This window comes from Bactrocera tryoni, chromosome 2, assembly GCF_016617805.1.
Source record: "Bactrocera tryoni isolate S06 chromosome 2, CSIRO_BtryS06_freeze2, whole genome shotgun sequence".
NCBI lineage: Eukaryota > Metazoa > Arthropoda > Insecta > Diptera > Tephritidae > Bactrocera > Bactrocera tryoni.
This window is the reverse complement of record NC_052500.1, coordinates 14,487,307-14,508,017: the sequence shown is the minus strand read 5'-3', so window position 1 is coordinate 14,508,017 and position 20,711 is coordinate 14,487,307. Positions and strand designations below refer to the sequence as shown.

At 34.5% G+C, this 20,711-nt stretch overlaps 2 protein-coding genes across 5 annotated transcripts in view; one reads left to right on the top strand and one right to left on the bottom strand.

Moving 5' to 3' along the window:
• Window positions 1–13: 13 nt before the first annotated feature.
• Window positions 14–6,248, bottom strand: LOC120767701 (putative GPI-anchored protein pfl2). The gene is made up of 3 exons (XM_040093898.1): window positions 4,109–6,248; window positions 3,324–4,047; window positions 14–3,238 (listed from the first exon to the last, which is right to left on the bottom strand). The coding sequence occupies exons 1-3, from the start codon at window positions 5,675–5,677 to the stop codon at window positions 2,283–2,285; spliced, it is 3,249 nt and encodes a 1,082-aa protein (XP_039949832.1). The 5' UTR covers window positions 5,678–6,248; the 3' UTR covers window positions 14–2,282.
• Window positions 6,249–8,194: 1,946 nt separating this feature from the next.
• LOC120767370 (nesprin-1) overlaps window positions 8,195–20,711 on the top strand; it is a 200,442-nt gene continuing 187,925 nt past the window's right edge. Inside the window, exons 1-2 of one of the 4 annotated variants that reach the window (XM_040093344.1) lie at window positions 8,195–8,373; window positions 11,777–12,880. In XM_040093344.1, the coding sequence (XP_039949278.1) occupies window positions 12,019–12,880 (862 nt within the window). In that variant the 5' untranslated portion in view covers window positions 8,195–8,373; window positions 11,777–12,018. The remainder of the gene's footprint in view (window positions 8,374–11,776; window positions 12,881–20,711) is intronic. The other 3 variants (XM_040093346.1, XM_040093348.1, XM_040093349.1) reach the window with 3 other exon arrangements.

The window sequence follows — 20,711 nt, the reverse complement described above, 5'->3', positions numbered from 1 at the left end:
TAGTGATGGCCAGAGGAGCTGCGGTTGGAACTAGATCAATAGCCTTTTAGCTTTTAAAATGTTTATTTTTTTCAAATTTCTTTCAAGTCGAAACCTTATTAATGATGCTATGTTTTTACTTTTACAATAACTCTTCTCCATATTAAATTTCAGTTTCTGATGCACCAAAAATAAGAGAAAGCAATCTTTTTTATTAAAGTTTGCTTTTGTAGAAAACTTTTTTCATATTCCTTTTATATTCATATGGACAAATGGGCCATTCGTGTCAGGCAAAAGCAAACTTGTAAGAGCTAAATATAAAATTTCCAGTATTTTTCGATGTCTAAAATCAGCATTGGAGCATGAGAGCATAAATCAAAAATTCTTTCTTGTTGACCGGTGTAATTTATTGGCAAAAAATTCCATTACCAAGACAGTCGGGTCTACGTAACCGGAACGGATCTAGATTTTTTTATCCGGTTAAAGACTGTCAGAGTTCTACAACAACAACTGACAAAAAATATTTTTTTATTATAATTTTTTCATGTCTGTGACACCTGACTGTTAACAGCGTTTGAATAATATAAATTCGTTTTTGTTTAATAATTTATTACATTTATTACCCAATTCGATTTAGATTCATTTTAAAACTTAATTACTTCAATTTAAAAGTATACAATCAATTTTAACATACAAACATACTATTACATACTAATTAATATGTATATTGTATGCATTTATTCCTACATATATAAATATCTTTTTTAATGTGTATACATGTATGTGTGTGTGTATGTGCTTTGTGTTTAATGCTGTGATAGATTTGGTTAAATACACCTTTAACTTAATTTTAACATTTCAAAAATGCTTCGAGTTTCTTTCAAATTTAAAATTACCGCTGCCAACTACAAATGTATTAAAAATGCTCCACAATTAAAACAATGAAGTTTCCTTAAAACATTCAAATTATTTTAACATTAATTACGATTCCTATAATTTTTTTTACCGCTACACTTACAACTATGCAAATTTATAATCAAAAAATTCAAATTATTTTACAATTTGTTCGAAACCATTTAGAACTAATTCAATATAAAACTTTATATATACCTATATATGTATATGTATATATAGATATATGTATATAATACAACAACATTATCATCATCTTATATAAAATATATTGCAACTAGCTTATTTGCTTATGTTTTGTTTGCAAGCATAAAGCAATGCCTAAAATTAGGCAGAAATACAGACACGTAGCTGGTGTTGGAAGCAGCCCAAAACGATTTAGGAGCTCTCACATTATAACAAGTATAATGTTTTTGAAAAATAAAAATATATAAATTAAAAATGAAAAATGAAAAACTAATTCTAGCAGTGCTTTAAACTGAGATTTGGCAATTTCTGTAAAAGTTTTTAAACAAATTTTGCATGTGTGAAACCTAAACTGCATAAATATATTAAAGAGTATTTTTGTTGGCAAAAAATTAAGCTATTTTTTGACCCGATTCCCAACTTTTGATGAACTATTACTAACAATACAAGTACAAATTAAAAAATTTGCCTAGATTCAGACTTCAAATATGAAATATTAGTGTAAGATTAAAATAAGAATAATAAATAAATATATACAACAACAACTGCATGTTATAATTATAATTTTTCGCTTACAGCTTTGGCCTAGTTGCACATACTTGATCGAGTCCCACCAAACCAATTCACTGCGCATTAAAATTTCCAATTATCTTTATAAATAATTCCTTTTTTATACTCATGCGAGTTGAAAGACACTTTTACATTTCACTGGAAATGGGGAAGCTAATTAAAAAAATGTTTTGTACTAAATATACATTTTAGCCGTATTGATAAAGTGGCGTTCACCAATCTAATTAAAGAGTTGATTTTGATTTATTTACGCATAATAACTAATTGCACTAAAGAAGCCGCTTTTGAGACAAAACGGCGCATGAAATCCCTATAAAAATATTTCGAAATACGTTGGCAAAATAAAATTTCCTTCATTCATCATTTAAAAAAAAAACATTTTATGAAAATTTTATAGCTTCCAGTTTTTGATTTGCCTGAGCTTTTAATATTTTCAAGTATATAAGTTTCCAGTATTATTTACTTTTTGGTCCGTTTAGACAAGATTAAGCCATTTAAGCTCTCATACACTTGAAGTTACCTGTTTTACTCATTAATAGTTTGCTTTAGATTATAACTCTTTATGTTATAATCAGGGCGCTCACCAAGTTAGTTGCCTTACCGAGTTAGTTGCCTACTTTGTTATTATTGTCAAACTACATATCACTCGCTTCTATTACTTCTACTAAAGCGGGTGTTATGTGTGATCCCGCACCGGTGATATTCATATTCATGCCCAGACTCATGCGACTGGCGCTGCCACTGCCGCTACCCGTACTGCCACTACTCAGTGACGGCACAGACGTTATGCGGGTGCTTGTTGTCGCATTTGACAGACCACTGTGGCTATAAATTGTGGATAACATATTTGTGTTATTACTACCACTATTCACCATGGTCGTTGACGTGACAGCGCCTGTGGTGAAGTTCAAATATTCTGATTCCATGGAATCAGAAAACATTTCCGCTTTGAAGGTGTTAGGTGAGGAGGAGACAATAATTGGTGACAGCGTTATTGTTGTAGCAGAGGATGATAATATTGGGGTTAGTGTTTGTGTATGGTGCATATTGTTGTTGCTGATCGTTGCTGGGCGCATTGTAACAATATTTTGTTTTACTTGTTGATTTTGTGTATGTGTGTTATTGTGCATTTGTGGCTGCTGTTGTTGTTGTTGATGATGATGATGTTGTAGTTGCAGCGGCAACGAAGTGGCTGCTACACATTTGCCACTTGTCACAGATGCTGGCATATTATTGGCGGATGTGGTGATTAAATGCGACGAAACAAGCCGTTGTCCGTGTATTTGTTGCTGATGATGCTTCTGTTGTTGCTGTTGTTGTACGCGGTGCTGCTGTAAGTGTGGCTGTTGTTGCAGCAGCACACTTTGGTGTGAGCTTTTAGTCGTTGCCGTAGACGGCGATGTTGTTGTATTGCTGGTACTTGTGTTGGTTAGAATATTTACTGTTGTCAAGTTGCTCAATAAAGTGTTACTATGGTTACTATTGCCGTTGGCGGATGAAGTTACCTGCAGTTGGGGTATACTATGAATTCGCTGGATGTTGGAATTGCTGTGTTGGTGGTGTGCTTGTCCCGTAGTTACGACATTTACAACTAATATTTAAAGAAAAGAGGAAGAAGAAATGACATAAAAATCAATTTTCAAATTGAATTTTCCAAGCTGCTGGGTTAGGCTCACCTTGGTATTTACCCTCAGCATTTTGTATGAGAACAGATTCCATAGGCAACATATTGGTTTGGTGTTGGTTACCACTGATGGTGGTGACCGTTTGCGTTTGTTGTTGTTGTTGCTGCTGCGACGAAATGGGATGCAAACTAATGAATGGTATTAGCGTTGCTCCTTTGGAAGACGGTGATGAGGAATTCGGCGTCAAATGCAGTTGTGAGGTTACCGTTGCTATGGATGGTGATGGTGACGATAATGCGCTTGATGAAGTGCTTTGCTGCTCAGACACAATTGTTATGGCCTGTTGATGAGTTGGGTGTTGTTGCGGTGATGTTGTTGTTGCCGTCGAAGTGTTGCGCGGACGTGTGGTCAACGTCGTGCCTACTTGCAACTCACTTGGGCTCAACCTTGGGGTTTCATCTGCCACTTGAATTTCATAACATGCCAGTTCTGGTATTACAGGACGCACTTTACCACCATCCGGTCGATGAGGATTTCGGCAGCCACGACATTTGCAACCAATGCATGACTTAGAATCCACATAGCAGGGACAACGTTGACCGCAACATGTCAGTTTACCAGGCGTTGGGGTAGCATTGCCACATCGGCAACCTCTTCGCTTCGCGTTTAATTTGTTCGCTTGAGATTGTTGCTGTGTTGTAACCACTGAGTTGCTAATTGCCGCTGGTGCTGATGTACTTGTTGATACAGGCGAGTTTGCTGTTGCAACAGTCTTCTGTAAACAAATGAATTTTGATAAAACCGTGTTTTACTTACAATTTAAAATTAAAACTTACTCTCTGCCCATTTTCCTCATCACCGTCTGTTTTTCTTTTAATAGTAATCTTATTCCCGACGCCGGTATATAAAACAGAGTACATGGCTGAACCATTGGACACCGTTTTTATGGAAGGTGGATTACGTATTTGTTGTGATGTAATAGTGGCAGTGGTTGTAGTTGCAGTTGAGCTGGTAACCGATGTGGGAGACGCTACTGCACCTGTGCTTGCCGAAGAGATTAGAGAAGAGGTCGTGGTTATACCTGCCGCAGATACTTTAAAAGTAACAGACGCGTTCGTATCCGAGTTTGTAATGCCGGCTGCTTTTACCGCTGAAGCTATGCTGATTGGTGCACCGCCGCGTGCTTGCGCTTGGGCAAGTTGACGTTTAAGCGATTGTAGCTTAGCTGACGCTATCGTCAAAGGTGCAGTGGTGGTGGCGGATGAAGATACAATCGGTACAACAATACCGGGTGTGTTTGGACCAACGTATGTAATCGTGGGAGGCGCCGACAGTGAAGCAATGCTACTATGGCTGGTTCCCACAATTGATTGGGTAGCGCATAAATGTGGTGTTTGTATATTATTAGATTCACTGGCGCTTGTTTTTATATTCCTAACATATAACATATGTGATTGACCGTGTGCCTGTTGCTGCTGCTGTTGTTGGTTTGTTACATTAACTTTCGATGTCATTAGAATGTGGGCATTGCTTGGTGTAGAAGAGTTTCCTTGGTTGTTTGTTTGTTCCCGTTTGATGATAGCAGTGTGTGTAGGTAACAAGGTTATGGAGTTGCTGGATGTCGCCGCGGGTGTTATTGGAGAAGTTGATAGCCGAGGAGCGGTATGAGTTTGAACCCTTTTTTGAGGCACTAATAAAGGTGCCAACGGCGTTACAGCACTAACACTTGGTGTTGACTGATTCGGTACACTTGTCACCGCCGCTGGTATTGTTAGAAGCGTATTTTGTAACTTAATTGTAGGCCCCATTTGTGGTAAATCAGCATTAAAAGCGTTTAATATATCATCATATCGGGCACCCTCCTGAATAATATCCCCACAAGTAGTCATGTGTGGCATTGGCGCAACACCGAAAACATTCTCTCCACTACAAGTCAGCGCTTGGTGAGCCTTTTGACGGCTGAGATGCGTGTAAAAATTCGAAGACAATAAATGCTCACACAGGCTTTTATAACAAAGCAGAAGGCAACGCATAGTTTTATTTTCAGTATATGTTTTAAAATCCTGCAGATCCTTGCAATTGATGCATAAGGGGCGCAGTGCTTTTCGTCCACGAACACATAATCGACACACATTGTGTTGGCAACGCGCATTATTCAAAGGCTCGTACGGATCATTTAGAAGGCGGGCACAAACAGCACAAGAAAGCAGTTGTCTTAGTTGCCCAAACAGTCGGCTAAGGTCAAGCATGCGTTGCTCACCAAGACCGTTACTATCAGTGGTATCAAATTGCAACACTAGTTGCGCTGTAGAAACATAAACACAAACAGCGTTCATTGCGTCAAGACGCTTCTCTTCACCAACACCGCTACCACCACTTAAGCTGCCGCTGACTACAGAAAACATCAATAAACACAATTGATAGAATGGTTTGGTAAAACACTAAGCAGATGCAAATAAAGTGATAATGACACTCGGCAATTTAATGTCCCATATTCGCTACAAACTATTTATATGTATATATTTATTGTTTTCTTCATATGTTTTGTTGTTATTGGCTTAGAGAGGCTGTTGCAAAATCGATGGCGCTAACAACCGGCGATCAATGGTCGAAAAGCGTTTATAAACAGTTTGTAACACTTCTAACTTGTTTTATAAGTAATTATTTATAAAAGGTAACGATGGCATAGATTTCTACAGCAGCCATATAATTAGCTACAAAAACTTTATTCACCGAAAATAATGTCACCAAAAGACCGTCGATTGCTTGCGGCTGTTAATTGCTTTTATTTGACACGCGCTCAATAATTCAACACAAAAAATATTCTGCAGACAATATTTGAAAATTATACATAGCCTTGCACTTCACACCCGCACTGCTAGAAAAAGTTTGTTTATGTTCCAATTTGATTTAGAAAATTGTAATGCAAAATAAAAATTGCGCTGAAAAATGCTGAAAATTCTGATAAAGCACTAGCAAAACTCGCCGATTGTTTTTTGGCATTTCATTTTACGTTTGACATTCACTTTGTTGACATTCTTTACATTTTTCTTTTCACTATTCTTTCCAATCAGTACAGTACGTAGTAAAACTCGAAAATGATTTAGCTAATTCAAGAAGAAGAATAAGTGCAACCAACTTTAGTCATGTAATTTGCCGCCTCGAAGGAACTAAAAAAGCGGAAAAGTGGCATTTTTATTCGAAAATATAAAATTCTTTTACAAATAAGTAATTGTTTAGTGAATCAACATTTAAGTTAATCATAATGTTACGAGCGTTGTTGCATAATAGAAACGCATAAATGGTAAATGCAGGGTATTCTATAAAAGCTTTATTTGTGATTTAGTGTTTCCGGTGAGCACCGTCTTTGACTGCATGCAAATTATGGAATGGAACTAATGACCACGAACATAACCAGCCTTTCAGACGACCGAGGGCAAATGTTTGCAATATATTGAAGGTAAGTGACTATTATTGTAACATTTACTTTATATAATTATTACAAACCTCGATTTATCTTGTTTTTGTTATAGGAGAAAAAATTGGAATAGATAAGGTCAGATATCGTTATTACTAATAGCTACTTTTTAGTAAACTATACATTATAGGGCAGTAAATCGAGCAGTCCTCTCCCAAGCAATACCAAGTAAAAATTGATTCACTTTTAATACGACAGAACTTTGCTTAAACGTAACGCTAGCAGGTGGCTTAGTTTTATAGAGCTAAAACGAAGAAGAACGCTAACTCCGCCTGCACCGTAGCTATAATATCTTTCCCAGGTGCAGTTCTCATAGATTAAAATATCTAAAAAGATATTTATGTTGATATTTTTGGTCACTTCATAATATTAATGTATATATTATATATTATGTATATTTACTCATATACATATATATGTATATACATAAATATATGTATATCCGTTGCCTTGGTCAATAATCCCTACCAAATTTTGTCAAGATACAAGGACATGTACCGTTTCTTTAATCATTGCGTTATTTAGCTCTAAAAATTTACATTTGCTTGGTTTTAAATATTTTTTAAACAGTACATATTTTTAAAAAGTAAAGAATCCGTAAACCGCGTTCACTTCTCTTTCTGTATACATCAGCATTTAAAGGAAAAAGTCAATGAATCTTTTATTTATTTATGCATTTTAATCATCACCTTTGCGGCAAGTAAACTTAAAAACAAACAAAAAAAAATAATAACCTTTGCGTAAACAGCTGCATATTATTATATACATACATTGAAAGGTTAGAAGTGTAAATACTGTGGCGATCACATCTGTTGTTATAGAAGAAAAGGAATAATTAAAATACATAACGAGAAAATCGCGAAAAATATTGCCATTAGGAATGATCGTATCACTTCAGCGAAGTAATGCAAAGAATAAGCCGGTCAGATAATGCTATGCCCCACGGACGCTTGGTCTAATCATCCAAACTTACATATATACAATAATTGGGTGATGCTTTTCCATGGGGCGCACAGCTTTCAAACTGAATGAATTTATTGCGCTCTTCTCTTTGCCGGCAAACGCATATGTACATTTTCCTGACTATTGGTCTATGACACGATCGCACGCGACACTAGTTGTCGTCTCGTCGTCTTCATGATATCTATACGCGCGTATTTCGGTGAGCATATCCTAGGTAAATAGGCATGCGCGATTCACCAACACAACGCTAGAAACCAGAGCAAGAACACATATCGCCTTCGAATCAGCATCAGCATCATTCACATCCATACACTTACAGTACTATGCGTATTAACGGTACATATTATCCGCAATGGAAACTCTTGGCAGCCAACGTTATTGCAAGTTGAAAATTCTTTCAGTTGGTGTTTCGTACTCGTCGAGTGTTGTTCTCGGTTTCTTCCTCAGAAGATTTTCCGTTTCTCATCTAAAATAAGTTTTATTTATTTAATTTATACACACATATACATACATACAGTATATGTGTCGCGGCACTTTGAATTAAATAGTTTTACTTTTTGACAATTCAATCGGGGGAAAACCGCAACGTTTTACATTTGTGTACCGTTAAGTGTCCGACTAATTTGTGTTTTTTGGATCCTAACGTGTCCAGAGTTTATGGTTAGTAACGCGCTAAACTAGTCACATTTCACAATCGATCAGAAAATCGCGAAATCCTTCGCCTCTCTGCTTACCGGAAATATTCAGCAAAGTTACATAACAAGCAAAAATACACACATACTTATTTTTTGCTTAACGTTAAACGCATATTTTTTATTAAAATTAAGTTCACACATATTTATCGAACAGTGTAAAAATGTGTTAAAAAAACGAAAGACCAAATTGAGTGGCACTATTTGTAATTATTACATTTGAGTACATAAAAATCATAAAAGACATACACACGTACGCAAGTATGTGTGTGCATGTGTGGTAGTGAAACTATTCGAAACCAAAGTGAAAATCAAAAATTGGTCGGTGGAAATGTGTAGTTGAGTGTGGTCACTGTCAGTAAAAGTGTTCCATCAGTTGCAGTAATATCGCCTACAGCAATAGCAACAGCAACAACGCGAGCACTAGCGCCAGCACTAGCAGGCAGCGACAGTAGAACACGTAGCAGAAATTCGGTTGAACAAGTTTAACGAACTGAGTTCATTTCTATTTTTGAAATACGAAATAATTTTCCTAATTTTTCTTTTACTTCATTTCATTTAACGAATTGGCCACAAAGTGTGCTGTGGCAGTGAGAATGGGAACTCTTCTTGCTATTGTTGTTGCTGTTGATTTTGCTGATGATTTGGATGCTACTGTTGGTGATGGCCGACTATGTGTGTGATTATGGCCATCGCTGCAGCTGTGTATGTAAGCGTTTGTGTGTGTGGCTGCATGCGGTTGGCTAGCCCCTAGCGCCGCACAACCTTGCAGGGCCCAAGTATAAGTGATTACACTGTAAATAATTTTTGTCGTTCAGGAAGAAAGCGTTGTAACTGTCAGTAATATAATAATTTCAAAAGTTTTGAGAATAAATATGTAATAGTAAATATGTCACTTTATTTTTATAGAAAACATCTTAAACTTTATGAATTACGAATTCAGTAATAATAATAAAATTATATAGTCTAGACTTTAGTAGACTATATAACCACTTTCGTGGTTCTACACCAGTTGCTGTTATAATTTTTTTTTAGCAGTTTTTAAAGTTTGGGTTCCGGCAAAATAAGATTTCATTATTAAGCTGAAGTAGGAAGATAACCTATAAAATGGTTAGTAATATTGCTAATATGTTTAACGGTTATTTTTGACTTACTAGATAACGGAACACTGTTTTTTGTTATTATAAGAAAATATTTACATAATATAAAAAAATCTTGGGATTTCTATCTCCAAATTGTGGGATTCTTAGGCTCTAAATATTAAAGCATTACGTTTGCTTCATAGCCGTTTCAAAGTAAACCTCTAAATCAGTTCTAAATGACACTCAAAGTTGTATAAAGGATATATTTGAGGCCAGTATTGAGTATATTATTGAATTTTTTATTTTATTTTCTATTTTATTCAGCCTTAGTACTCAATGTTCCGCAGTTTGTCTACACATTTTTTTCGCAGTGTACAAAGTTTGTGTTTGGGCTTTTGATAATCAACTCTGCCGTTTTTTACATAGCTCCTCAAATATTGGCTTTTTGCATAAATTCACCATACTGTATATCACTTTATAGTGTATAAATGCTCGTATAAACAAAAATTAAAGTTTTCTCCACAGGAAACATGCGTCTGTTTGATGCTTTAATTAGCACAAAGTCCAGAAATTCGATTTGAACATGAATTGTAGCACATAACACATGTTCATCATAACGATTGTGGGTATATATACTCGTACAAATGTATATTAACACATATTTACTACATTAAGTTACGATTTTTATGTAGAGAAATGGAAGATTTCATATCAGAACTTGATTCTGATCAGTCCGTTTGTATGGTAGTTATGTGCTACAGTGTTCTGATCTGAACAATTTCTACGGAGATTGTACCCTTATCTTGGACGATAATCCATATGAAACATTGTCAAGATATCTCATCAAATGAAAAAGTTTCCCATACAATGACGGGATTTTGATTGTTCAGTTTGTATGGAAGCTATATGTTATAACGGTTCGTTCTAAAGAATTTCTTCGGAGATTATACCATTGCTTTGGACAATAAGACATGACAAATTTTGTGAAGATATCTAGTCAAATAAAAAAGTTTTTCATACACGAACTTGAATACGATTGTTCAGTTCGTATGGCAGCTATATGTATGCTCTAGTGATCCGATATCAATGGTTCCGACAAATAAGCAGCTTCTTGGTGAAAAAAGGAAGTGTGCAAAATTTCTGAACGATATCTTGTAAAATGAAGGACAGACGACTTAGCTAAATTGACTCAGCTCAGATGCCTACATACATATTTAGCTGGATATTGGTTTCATGTTAGACTTTCTACAATTTTACAAATTTTACAATATCCTTCTTATAAGCGTTAAATACATATGTATGCAGAACTGCTTCTACAATGGCAAAGCAAAATTTATTATTTATAGTAAAGTATGAATGTACTATATCTAAAAAAAAACAAAATATTCCAACCAAAATATTTCACAGCGCAATTAATTTTTATCATAAGCCATTTTAAAATTACAATCTCCGTATCCGTTTCAAGATCATTTAGTCGAAATCCAGTCAGAATGTAACATCGCATATATTCTAAGATTACGCACGCCATCTGCCAAGGTCTGTAAAGAACACAACAACAGTAATACTTTTGTTTGTGCTAAAAGCGACTACTTAATCCCTAACAATAAACTAAAGTTTTCTTTTATGAATAATGATGTGCTTAAGCGTTGCTATATAATAAATTAACCCGGAAAATGTCTAAAAACTGTCATTGCTGCCAGCAAACAAAAGTAATTTTGCTTGTATATCATGATGTTTCCGTGTATTTGGACCACGAAAACATGCGCCAATATGTGCGCCGATCACCTCATGCCAGCCACCACTCATAAAGCGCTGATAAATGTGTTTTCACACAGAGTAAATGCTTTCGCTTTCAAAATGTCGTCAGCGCCATTTTTAATCATTGGTGGGCACAAACTACTTGTATTTACGTGGTTTGAGTGAAAAATAGTACGATCGCCAGGAAGATTGTGTTGCATTGTTGTTGTGCGCCACTTACTGTGAGCACCATTAGACTCAATTAGGCTAGTGGGTTAGCGAATTGTTTTTGTTTTTTGCGAAAATGTGACAAGTTTTTACCACTTTCTAGGACAAGAGTTGACTTTATAGACATTGGTAGTGTAGTTATTAGAAAATTATGTATTTTTTGTGACTAGCAGCTGCTGTCATCTCAAGATTTTCTTTTTTTTTGGCGCTCTCAATAATGTGTTACGAATTTCGCGCACTTTTTGAAGGTAAACATGTCAATTAAATGAGAAATTTTGTCACAGCACTTTTTTTTTGATAATTTTTGACTTAACTTTTTTTTAGTGTATTATGATACCGTCAAGTGTTCCTTAAATAGTTTTTAAAAATTGGACCACACAATTAAACATTAAATTGACTGAAAGCGTATTAAATTAACTGATAAAAAGTAAAGAAAAAAACCTATAAAAATTCGCCACCAAAGGAACTAATAAAGCTGCAAAAAAAAAAATAATATTAATATAAAAAGTATATCATACGGACCTTAAGTGCAAATAAACTCAATTTAGTCGTGCTCGCGCGGTAATATGTCTGGTCAACCGCCACCGCCCTTTGGTGGGCCGCGTGGTTGGAATCCACGTGCGCATAATCCCGCCTCACCGTCACCATCGTCGTTCATGTACCGTCCGCCGTCGCCATGGACACCGGTTGCGCCCAGCCCGCCACCAATCATTTCGGGTCCGCGTTATCCTTCCATGCAATCGCCGGCACCGATGAGTCCCACGCCGTTTGCGCACGCCATGTCGCCGGCACCGGGCCGTGGTACACGCGGCACGAATAGCATACCGCATCCGCGTCCGCAATGGCCGCAACACGTAGCGGGCAATCATTCGCCGGCACCATACCAGCCACCCACTTTCCAGCCGACTTTCTATCCCAATCAACAATCGGCTGTACAATCGCCACAACTGCCGCCTAAAGTGGCGCAATCGCCAACCGGCCCGAAACCGTTCCGTCCCATGGCGCATGTGCCATTACAGCATCAGAATTCGTATGGCGTTGGGCCGACGAGTTCCTTCCAATTGTCACCGACACCATCGCCGATTGTTTGCCAAACACCAAATTCGGAATTTATGTATAGTAATCGTCAAACACCGTTATCGCAAACGTACGAAACACCACAACAACATCTACAGCAACAGCAGCAACATCACTATCAACAGCAGCAGCAGCAACAACAGCAGCAGCAATATCCGCGACAACAGCCAACACCGAATCAATACGACTATGTCGGTGTGCCACTGGAGCCTCCGCATCCTAAATCGTATGTAGTTTATGATGATGAAGAGGAGTTCGGCCCGTCGACAGCGGAAATCATAGCGAATCAATCCCAAGATTATGTCGATGAGAAGTTGGCCGAATATCAGCTGACCATTCTGCAGTTGCAAGGTAAGTCTTGTGTACAGAGTCTGTCAAGTCTTGAAAGAAAAAAATTAAATAATTGTTTCAATAAGTTTTCGTTTATGACATTATATTTCAGGTATATTTTTGTTAACTATTTAGTATTATATTAAAGCAAACGAACGTTCACTTCGTAGCTATAATACCCTTCACAGTCGCATTTCTATAGCATGAAAGATATAAAAAGTTCTCTATCTTGATATAGTATGTATATCCATCTATAGTGATTCGACCTGCACAACTTATGGGGAGATTGTGGCATTGCCCTTTTAAGAGCTTACATGGCTTTCTTCGAGCACAAAATATTTTATTCAAACTTTTTATTATTTCAAAGTCACATATTTTACAAAGATTTTGTGAACTTTTTAAAGGGAAATACCTTTATCTGCGTGCCGGGGTATGAGATAGGAGGCTGCTCTGCTGCGTTTTCTATTACGATGAGAACTGAACCTTATATTGCGGTGGGGTCCCACACCACAAAGCAGCTGTCTCTGCACGGAGACGAGAATGGGTAGACAAATTTCATCCAGTTGTCGCAATCTATACTGAGCTCTGTAGGAACAAGAAAGACCTGTTCAACACGGGCATGGCTTATTGTGCAATCTGCCGATTTTGCAACATGGAACCGGAAACTCCTGAGCACCTGATGCTAGATTGCGCGGCAATTTTTAGACGTAGGTTCAAGGCTCCTGGATTCATATACAATATGTTATTAGGGATGACATTACCTCAATAGCGTTCAGCAAGTTCCTAACCTTCATAAGAGTGCTGGGCTTTCTGAATATATGTGGTAGAGGAGACGGCCCAATAGACATTAGGTCGCGATGCAAACCTGAATTCTATTCTCTAGAAAAATATTCAAAACACGGCCATTACGAAGTTCTTTCCGTAAGTCTCTCGGAAAAGTGGTGTCTTTGACAACAGAACTTCTTGAAGGATAGTATGAAGTAGAAAGGAGATAAGAAAGAAAGTGCTAAGATCGCATGTAACCGAAAATTTGTCCGAACTTTCAAGGATCAAAGCCGAGAATTTTTTTTTCGAATTTCGATAGTATATCTGACAGATTGATCGATATTTTCGATAATAAGTTCATACTGCACTCCGGTCCACATATTCGGTATATGGAAGTTTGAATAGTTTTGATCCGACTTTGATAATTTGGCTGCACACCTTAAAAGCACTCTTCGTATAAATTTTAACCGAATACATTGTTTGTCACTTGATTTATATACTGGGAAATGAGAGAATCAGATGGAATTTAAAACTGTGTTCTTTGGGAAGTGGTGTGATTGTAGTTCGATTTCGTCCATTTTCAAACTGAAATGTAAGAATGTCAGGGTAATATTACCTGCCAAATTTGGCTGAAATCGGTCGAGTAGATTTTGAGATCTAGGGGTTTCACCAAAATGTGGTGCCACGACCATTTTATTATTTTCAACCAGGCTCCTATAAAGCTCTCTGGTACTACATCTTGGGTGTAAAATTTAATGTCTCTGTTCCTCTGAAACAACTATATGGGAAGTGGGCGAGTTTATTATCCGATGTCGGTGTCAGTAGGGGTGCTTAAGGATGTTGTCCTGAGTGAATCTGGTTATTGCATTGAATTGAAAAACAAATTTTAAAAAGTTTTTTATTTTATTTTAAATATTCTATAAGATAAACGCTGGGTGATTTGCTTCATGCTTCATAGCATTTTAAAAATGTTTTTCAAAACCATAGAATATTGTCTAATATTTGCACACATTGCTCAATTTAGAACAATTTTGGCAAATTTTCTAAACATTTCATGGCTGATTGCGAGTTCTTACAATTGATTCAGTTCAAATGATTCATTAGCAATTATTCACTTATTTACTTAGTTAAAATTAGTGCTATTTAAAATTAAACGACGCCATTTTTCGCGCACAATTAATGCGTTACATTGCACATTTTAAGCGAGTATAGGAGAATAGTCGACGGAAAAGTAAATAAAAGCGCGTACATTTATATCTTTTACTTTCGACTAATTTCACTTAGCTGAGAATTTAGCCAATTCGAAAAACGCCGCATTACAGTGAAGTGTTCGCACTTGACCCAGACGAACGAAACACCCGCTCGCCGACCACACTTCAATCATTCACCAGGTTGTCGGTTGTATTTGTCGTCTGAATGAATGTACACACACGCGCACATTATAATATTGTAAATTTATATGTATTTATGTATGTGTGTATGTATGTATGTATCGGTGTGGTTCTGTAAGAATGTATCGAAAGTTTTCGGCTCGTTGCCAAAAATGTTAAAAAGCGCCATTTGGCGGTGGCATTCGTAAGTCATTACGATTATGTTTTAAGCACTTAACAACTACATGTGAAAGTATTAAAAAAAATTAAGAATTACTTGGTTGTATGTCGCAATTTTTTCAAAAAATAATTCATTGCAATTTTTCTTCTAAATAAAATTATTATTTTTGAAAATTAATTGCATGTGCGAATGTTAAAATTAATTTACTATGCAAAAAAAGTCTGGAATCATTGTAAATTATATAATTTTCTAAACATAATTAGTTTAGAATTAAAATTTTTTTAAATATGTTTTAATTGCTTTTAAATTATTTTTGCATTGAAATTCATTAAAAATTATATTCTTACAAGTACAAAATAATGCTAAAAGAAATTAATTTTTATCAAAAAATGGGGAAAATTAATTTTGAAAAAAAAAAAATTAAGTTTTTCTAAAACCAATATGCAGTTGATTTTGAATATTTTATTACGGAGTTAAATTTTTTTTTCATATTAGAAAATAATTAACGAGCGATATGTTCTGTGTGAATTTTTGATGGTTAAAATCGTTTAACTCAATTTTCGGCAAAACTATGAGCCATATAGAACAAAATTCATATGACAAAGTTGTAGAAAATAGAAAGATCTACAACTCTTTATTGATACCGTTTGGACATAATCTTAAAATTTATGTGAACATTTCAAATATTCAAATACTCAAGTTTTTGGGTTTTTCATATTCATCTCTTAAAATTTTTTTTCTCTGAAGAAATTTGAGGTTAACTTACATTCTCATGTATCAAATACACTGTTTTGATTTAATTTAAAAATATATATTATTTCGACCTAAATGTCAAAAATTCTCGAGTGTAAACTTCAGATTTTGCTTGTTTTTTATGTCAGTAGCTTTATATTTGTTGAAATCTATAGTTCCTGATGGTATACAAAATATATATATGCTAGGAACAAAAAAACAAAAACTTTTTAGTTGTAACTCCAATTTTAATATACAATAAATACATATATATTTTTTTAATTTTAAAATTTGATTTTGGAATTAGTTATAAAATTTCCAATTCTATTCCTATTATGGAAAAAATAAAAAAAAAATTGTTGCTCTAATTTTTAAATAAAAAAATATTATTTCCAATAATTAAGTATGGTTTTGTGATAAAAAACTAAATTTTCAATTTTTAATCCAAATTTCGGATTTAATAAATTAAAAATTTTGGATTTTTTTTTAAATTTCTGCCTGAATTTTTTTGAAATTAAAAGGAATGAAATTTTAAATTCTAGGACTAGTCGATTCACTTTTTATTTTATATTATTTGCCACTCAAAAATAAAAAAAAAAACATTTTTTTCAATTTTTAATTTTAGTTTTGAAAATATTGATTTAAAAAAGAGTTTCCAAATTAAAATTACGATTTTCGGATTAAAAAAATGTCCAATTTTTAGTTTAGATTTTGGGTTTTTGTTTTTTTGATTTTTATGAATCCAACATGTGTTACGAGTATATTTAAAAATCTAGGGCTTATCTTTTCTTTAATTAGATCGTGAAAACCTATTTCTAAACAGGGTTGCAAATAATACATTAAAAATACATATAATGGAGTTAAAAAATTTTAAATTTTCTAATGTTAAGTAATGGATTCAAAATTCCAAAGCATATTTTTTATAACAAAATTCGGATTAGTTTCAGTTCGGTATAGAAATGTAAATAGTTTTTTATCCTTTCCCATTCAACCTTTTGCTTTGAAAAGTTTTTTTATTTCTTACACCAATTAAAAAAAAAAAATTTTATTTTTAATTTCAACTCTGTTTTAGCGATTAAAACATATATCTCCAATTTTTAATTTCTAATTTCGGATTAAAAAATTTAAATTTTGGAAAATAATTTTTAATTTTTTTTTTTTGATTTTCATAAAGCCAAGATGAGGGAAGTAGGGCTTATCTTAACATTATTTAAATATATATTATTTATTACTAAAATTTATAAATAAAATAATATTTTTTTAAATTTTGTTTTCGAAAATTTTAATTTAAATGGGATAAAAATGAAATTTCCAATTCTTAATTTTTTAATATAATATTCGTTAAACTGTTTCTATAAGCCCATATAAATTTTTAGACTACGAAATATTCCGATTTTCGGATTAAAAAAGTAATAAATTTTCAATTTTTAATTCCGATTTTGAGAAAATTGAAAAATAGCCTTTCGTAGCAAATTTGTAAAAAAAAATTTGAAAACCTGTTTCTAATAAACTTTTTATTCAATAAATTCGCAAACCTGTTTCAAATAAGCCCATTAATCTTTAGACTACAAATTATTCCGATTTTCTAATTAAAAAATAAATTTTCAACTTTTAAAATCGGAAATTTAAAAAAAATATAAAACACATTTTTTTTCGAAAATTTTTAATATAAAAAATTTTAAATCTGTTTCTAATCAAATTTTTAATAAAAAATTTTTTATTCAATAAATACGTAAACCTGTCAATATTTAAGCTGCAATTTATTCAAAATAATTATTTTCGATATATTTCGTGTATATTTAGATATATTAGCTGCTATTTTTGAAATCAATCTTACAACGCTGCCTATAAGCAAATATTTTTAATGACTTATGTCAGCAGATATTAAGTCATCCGCACACTTAAAATTCCGAAAATCACTTTATTTGCAAAAATAAATAGCTCAAAAAATACATACTTACATACATACATACATATGTACCGATTTGTTGGTATGCTGACCAGCACATAACTTTGAGTAAACAGAATTTTTTTAACATTTGCGAAATTGAAAATTTTTAATTTCAAAATAATGATCTCATTCCGTTTGTTAATCATCGGCCATGAACACACGCCACGTCTATCCTGCCCAGGCGCTCCTCCCCGCTGCCACCAACCGCCAATATCCTCGCCATTCATAGACAAATGCGATCATCGCTGCAGAAAAACAAAATGATTTTGCGAAAAAGCAAAACGTAACGCACACACATGTATGTTCGTATGTATATCTAACGGTGTGTATGCCTTTAGGTGAACTCAATGCTTGTCCATTGTTGACCAGAAATCAATCGAACAATATGCGTTGAGCATGTGCCGTCAATTAACTGTCAAAGGGGAAGAAGCCTTTTGCACTGAACACGGTGAAAAGTTGCAATTGTTTGCGAACTATTTATGCACTGTCAATTGTTGCTTTTTCCATTTTTTTACTCACTCTTCACATAAATTCAGCTATTTTTAAATTAAACTATGTATAATTGCGCGCAGTAATTTCGTTTTCAATGAATTTCGGACGCTCGGTACCCCACCGTTGGGTGGGAGCAAAATTTATAGTTGCCACAGAGTAAATAAAGATTTTTAATGCGATAACAGTAATTTGTAGGTGTGTGCCACTATTGTGTATGTGTATTTCTAAGCGTTATTTTAACGTATTGTTTTATCGTCATTGGTGATTTGCATTCAGCGCTGACATTCAGTTGGTTTTTGCCCATTAAAATTGCTGACGAATAGACAATACTCGTGTAAGTACGCGTCCACCAATACTCAATGCCTAGGAAGTACTTACGAGTAGTTATATCTACATACATATGTATAAATGCTAGTGCTTGTTGGCGAACTTGTTGTTATTCACAGGCGCTAGGTAATGATGCAATTTTGATCCCTGCCAAATTTTCACAAAATTTCATTTGTATGCCAAAGCATTTAAGTCCGATTGCGACATTATGTCATGCTTTCTTTCTTATGTCGCCAGCATACTGCCAAATAAAACACAAATTTTACACAAATAAGATTATTAAATTTTAATTTATTTTAGTTTAGACAAAGAACAAAGGGAATAAAATAATTTACCTTAAATTAAGGTCATAACCGTAAACATATAAATACATATATTCATGTTTATAAATTACAACGAATTTAGATAAGTTGTACACGTTTTTTGAATTAAATTTTTTTTTGATATATTTGAAATGCACTTTAAAATTAAATAATAATATAAATTTTTGTTTGAAAAATATGCGAATGTGGTAATCTGGCAAAAAAGGTATATGCACATGACAAATTTATTTATTATGCTCTTTTGTTTATGATTCTATGTTAGTCTGGTTGTTATTTTCTGAATCAAAAATATCATTTCAGCATACTTTGTAATACAATGTTTATACTGTACGAAGTGAAATTTTAAAATAAAAAATAAAGACTACTAATTCTAACCCATATTTTATATTCCTTTGTCAGTAACCTCAAGCTGGGTTCTTTCCACTAGTTTTAATATAATATAATATTCGTAAACCTGTTTCTATAAGCCCATTAATATTTAGGCTACAATTTAGATCGATTTTTGGAGAAAAAAATTCCACTTTTTAGTATCGATTTTTAGAAAATTGAAAAATAGATTTTTATAGCAAATTTTCATTTTATATTGCTATCTAACTTTAAGCCAGGTTCCTTCCTCTAGTGAATGTTATCATCGCCTTACTTTAAAGTTTTTTTTGATAAGTCCATTTTTTTTAATAAAGAAATCGAAAATCTCGATTGCTCTCTGCTATTCTACTGTTCCTGAAAAATCTAGTAACTGATTGGAGAAGACCCTGTCCATACCAAATTAATGAAAAAACGGTAAATTTGAGCTATATACTATAGTAGTCTGATTTGAATAATATATTCGGAGATTGTAGCGCATGTTAAATATCGTGAAGGTACCTCGCCAAATTTAAAAATTGTCCATACAAGTACTTGATTCCGATTGTTCAGTTTGCGTGACAGATTTATGTTTTAGTAGTCCGATTTGTTATGTTGACAAATGCGTAACTTCAGGAGAGAAAAGACTTTGTGCAAAATTTTAGATCGATATCTCAAAAACTGTGGGACTAGTTCGCATATATGCTACGCCCGTGCTAAATCGACTCAGCTTTTTACCCTGATCATTTACATAGTATACTCATTGTAAAGGCTCTCCGACGTTTCTTTCTGGATGTTACAAATATCGTAGCAAACTTAATACGACGACTAAAACTAATCACATCGCGACGTGACAGGCATCTAAGCGCTGATCAGGCACGGTGCCTGCTTTACTTATATAGAGCCAGTTGGCAGCCAGCTGGCAGCCAGCTTCACTTGATGTCGCGTTGTGATGACTAAAACAAATCACATCGCGGCGTGACAGGCACCTAAGCACTGACCAGGCATGGTGCCTGCTTTACTTATATAGAGCCAGCAGGCAGCCAGCTTCACTTGATGTCGCGTTGTGACGACTAAAACAAATCACATCGCTGCCTGACAGGCACCTAAGCACTGACCAGGCATGGTGCCTGCCTTACTTATATAGAGCCAGTTGGCAGCCAGCTTCACTTGATGTCGCGTTGTGACGACTAAAACAAATCACATCGCGGCGTGACAGGCACCTAAGCGCTGATCAGGCACGGTGCCTGCCTTACTTATATAGAGCCAGTTGGCAGCCAGCTTCACTTGATGTCGCGTTGTGACGACTAAAACAAATCACATCGCGGCGTGACAGGCACCTTAGCACTGACCAGGCATTAGGCTATTA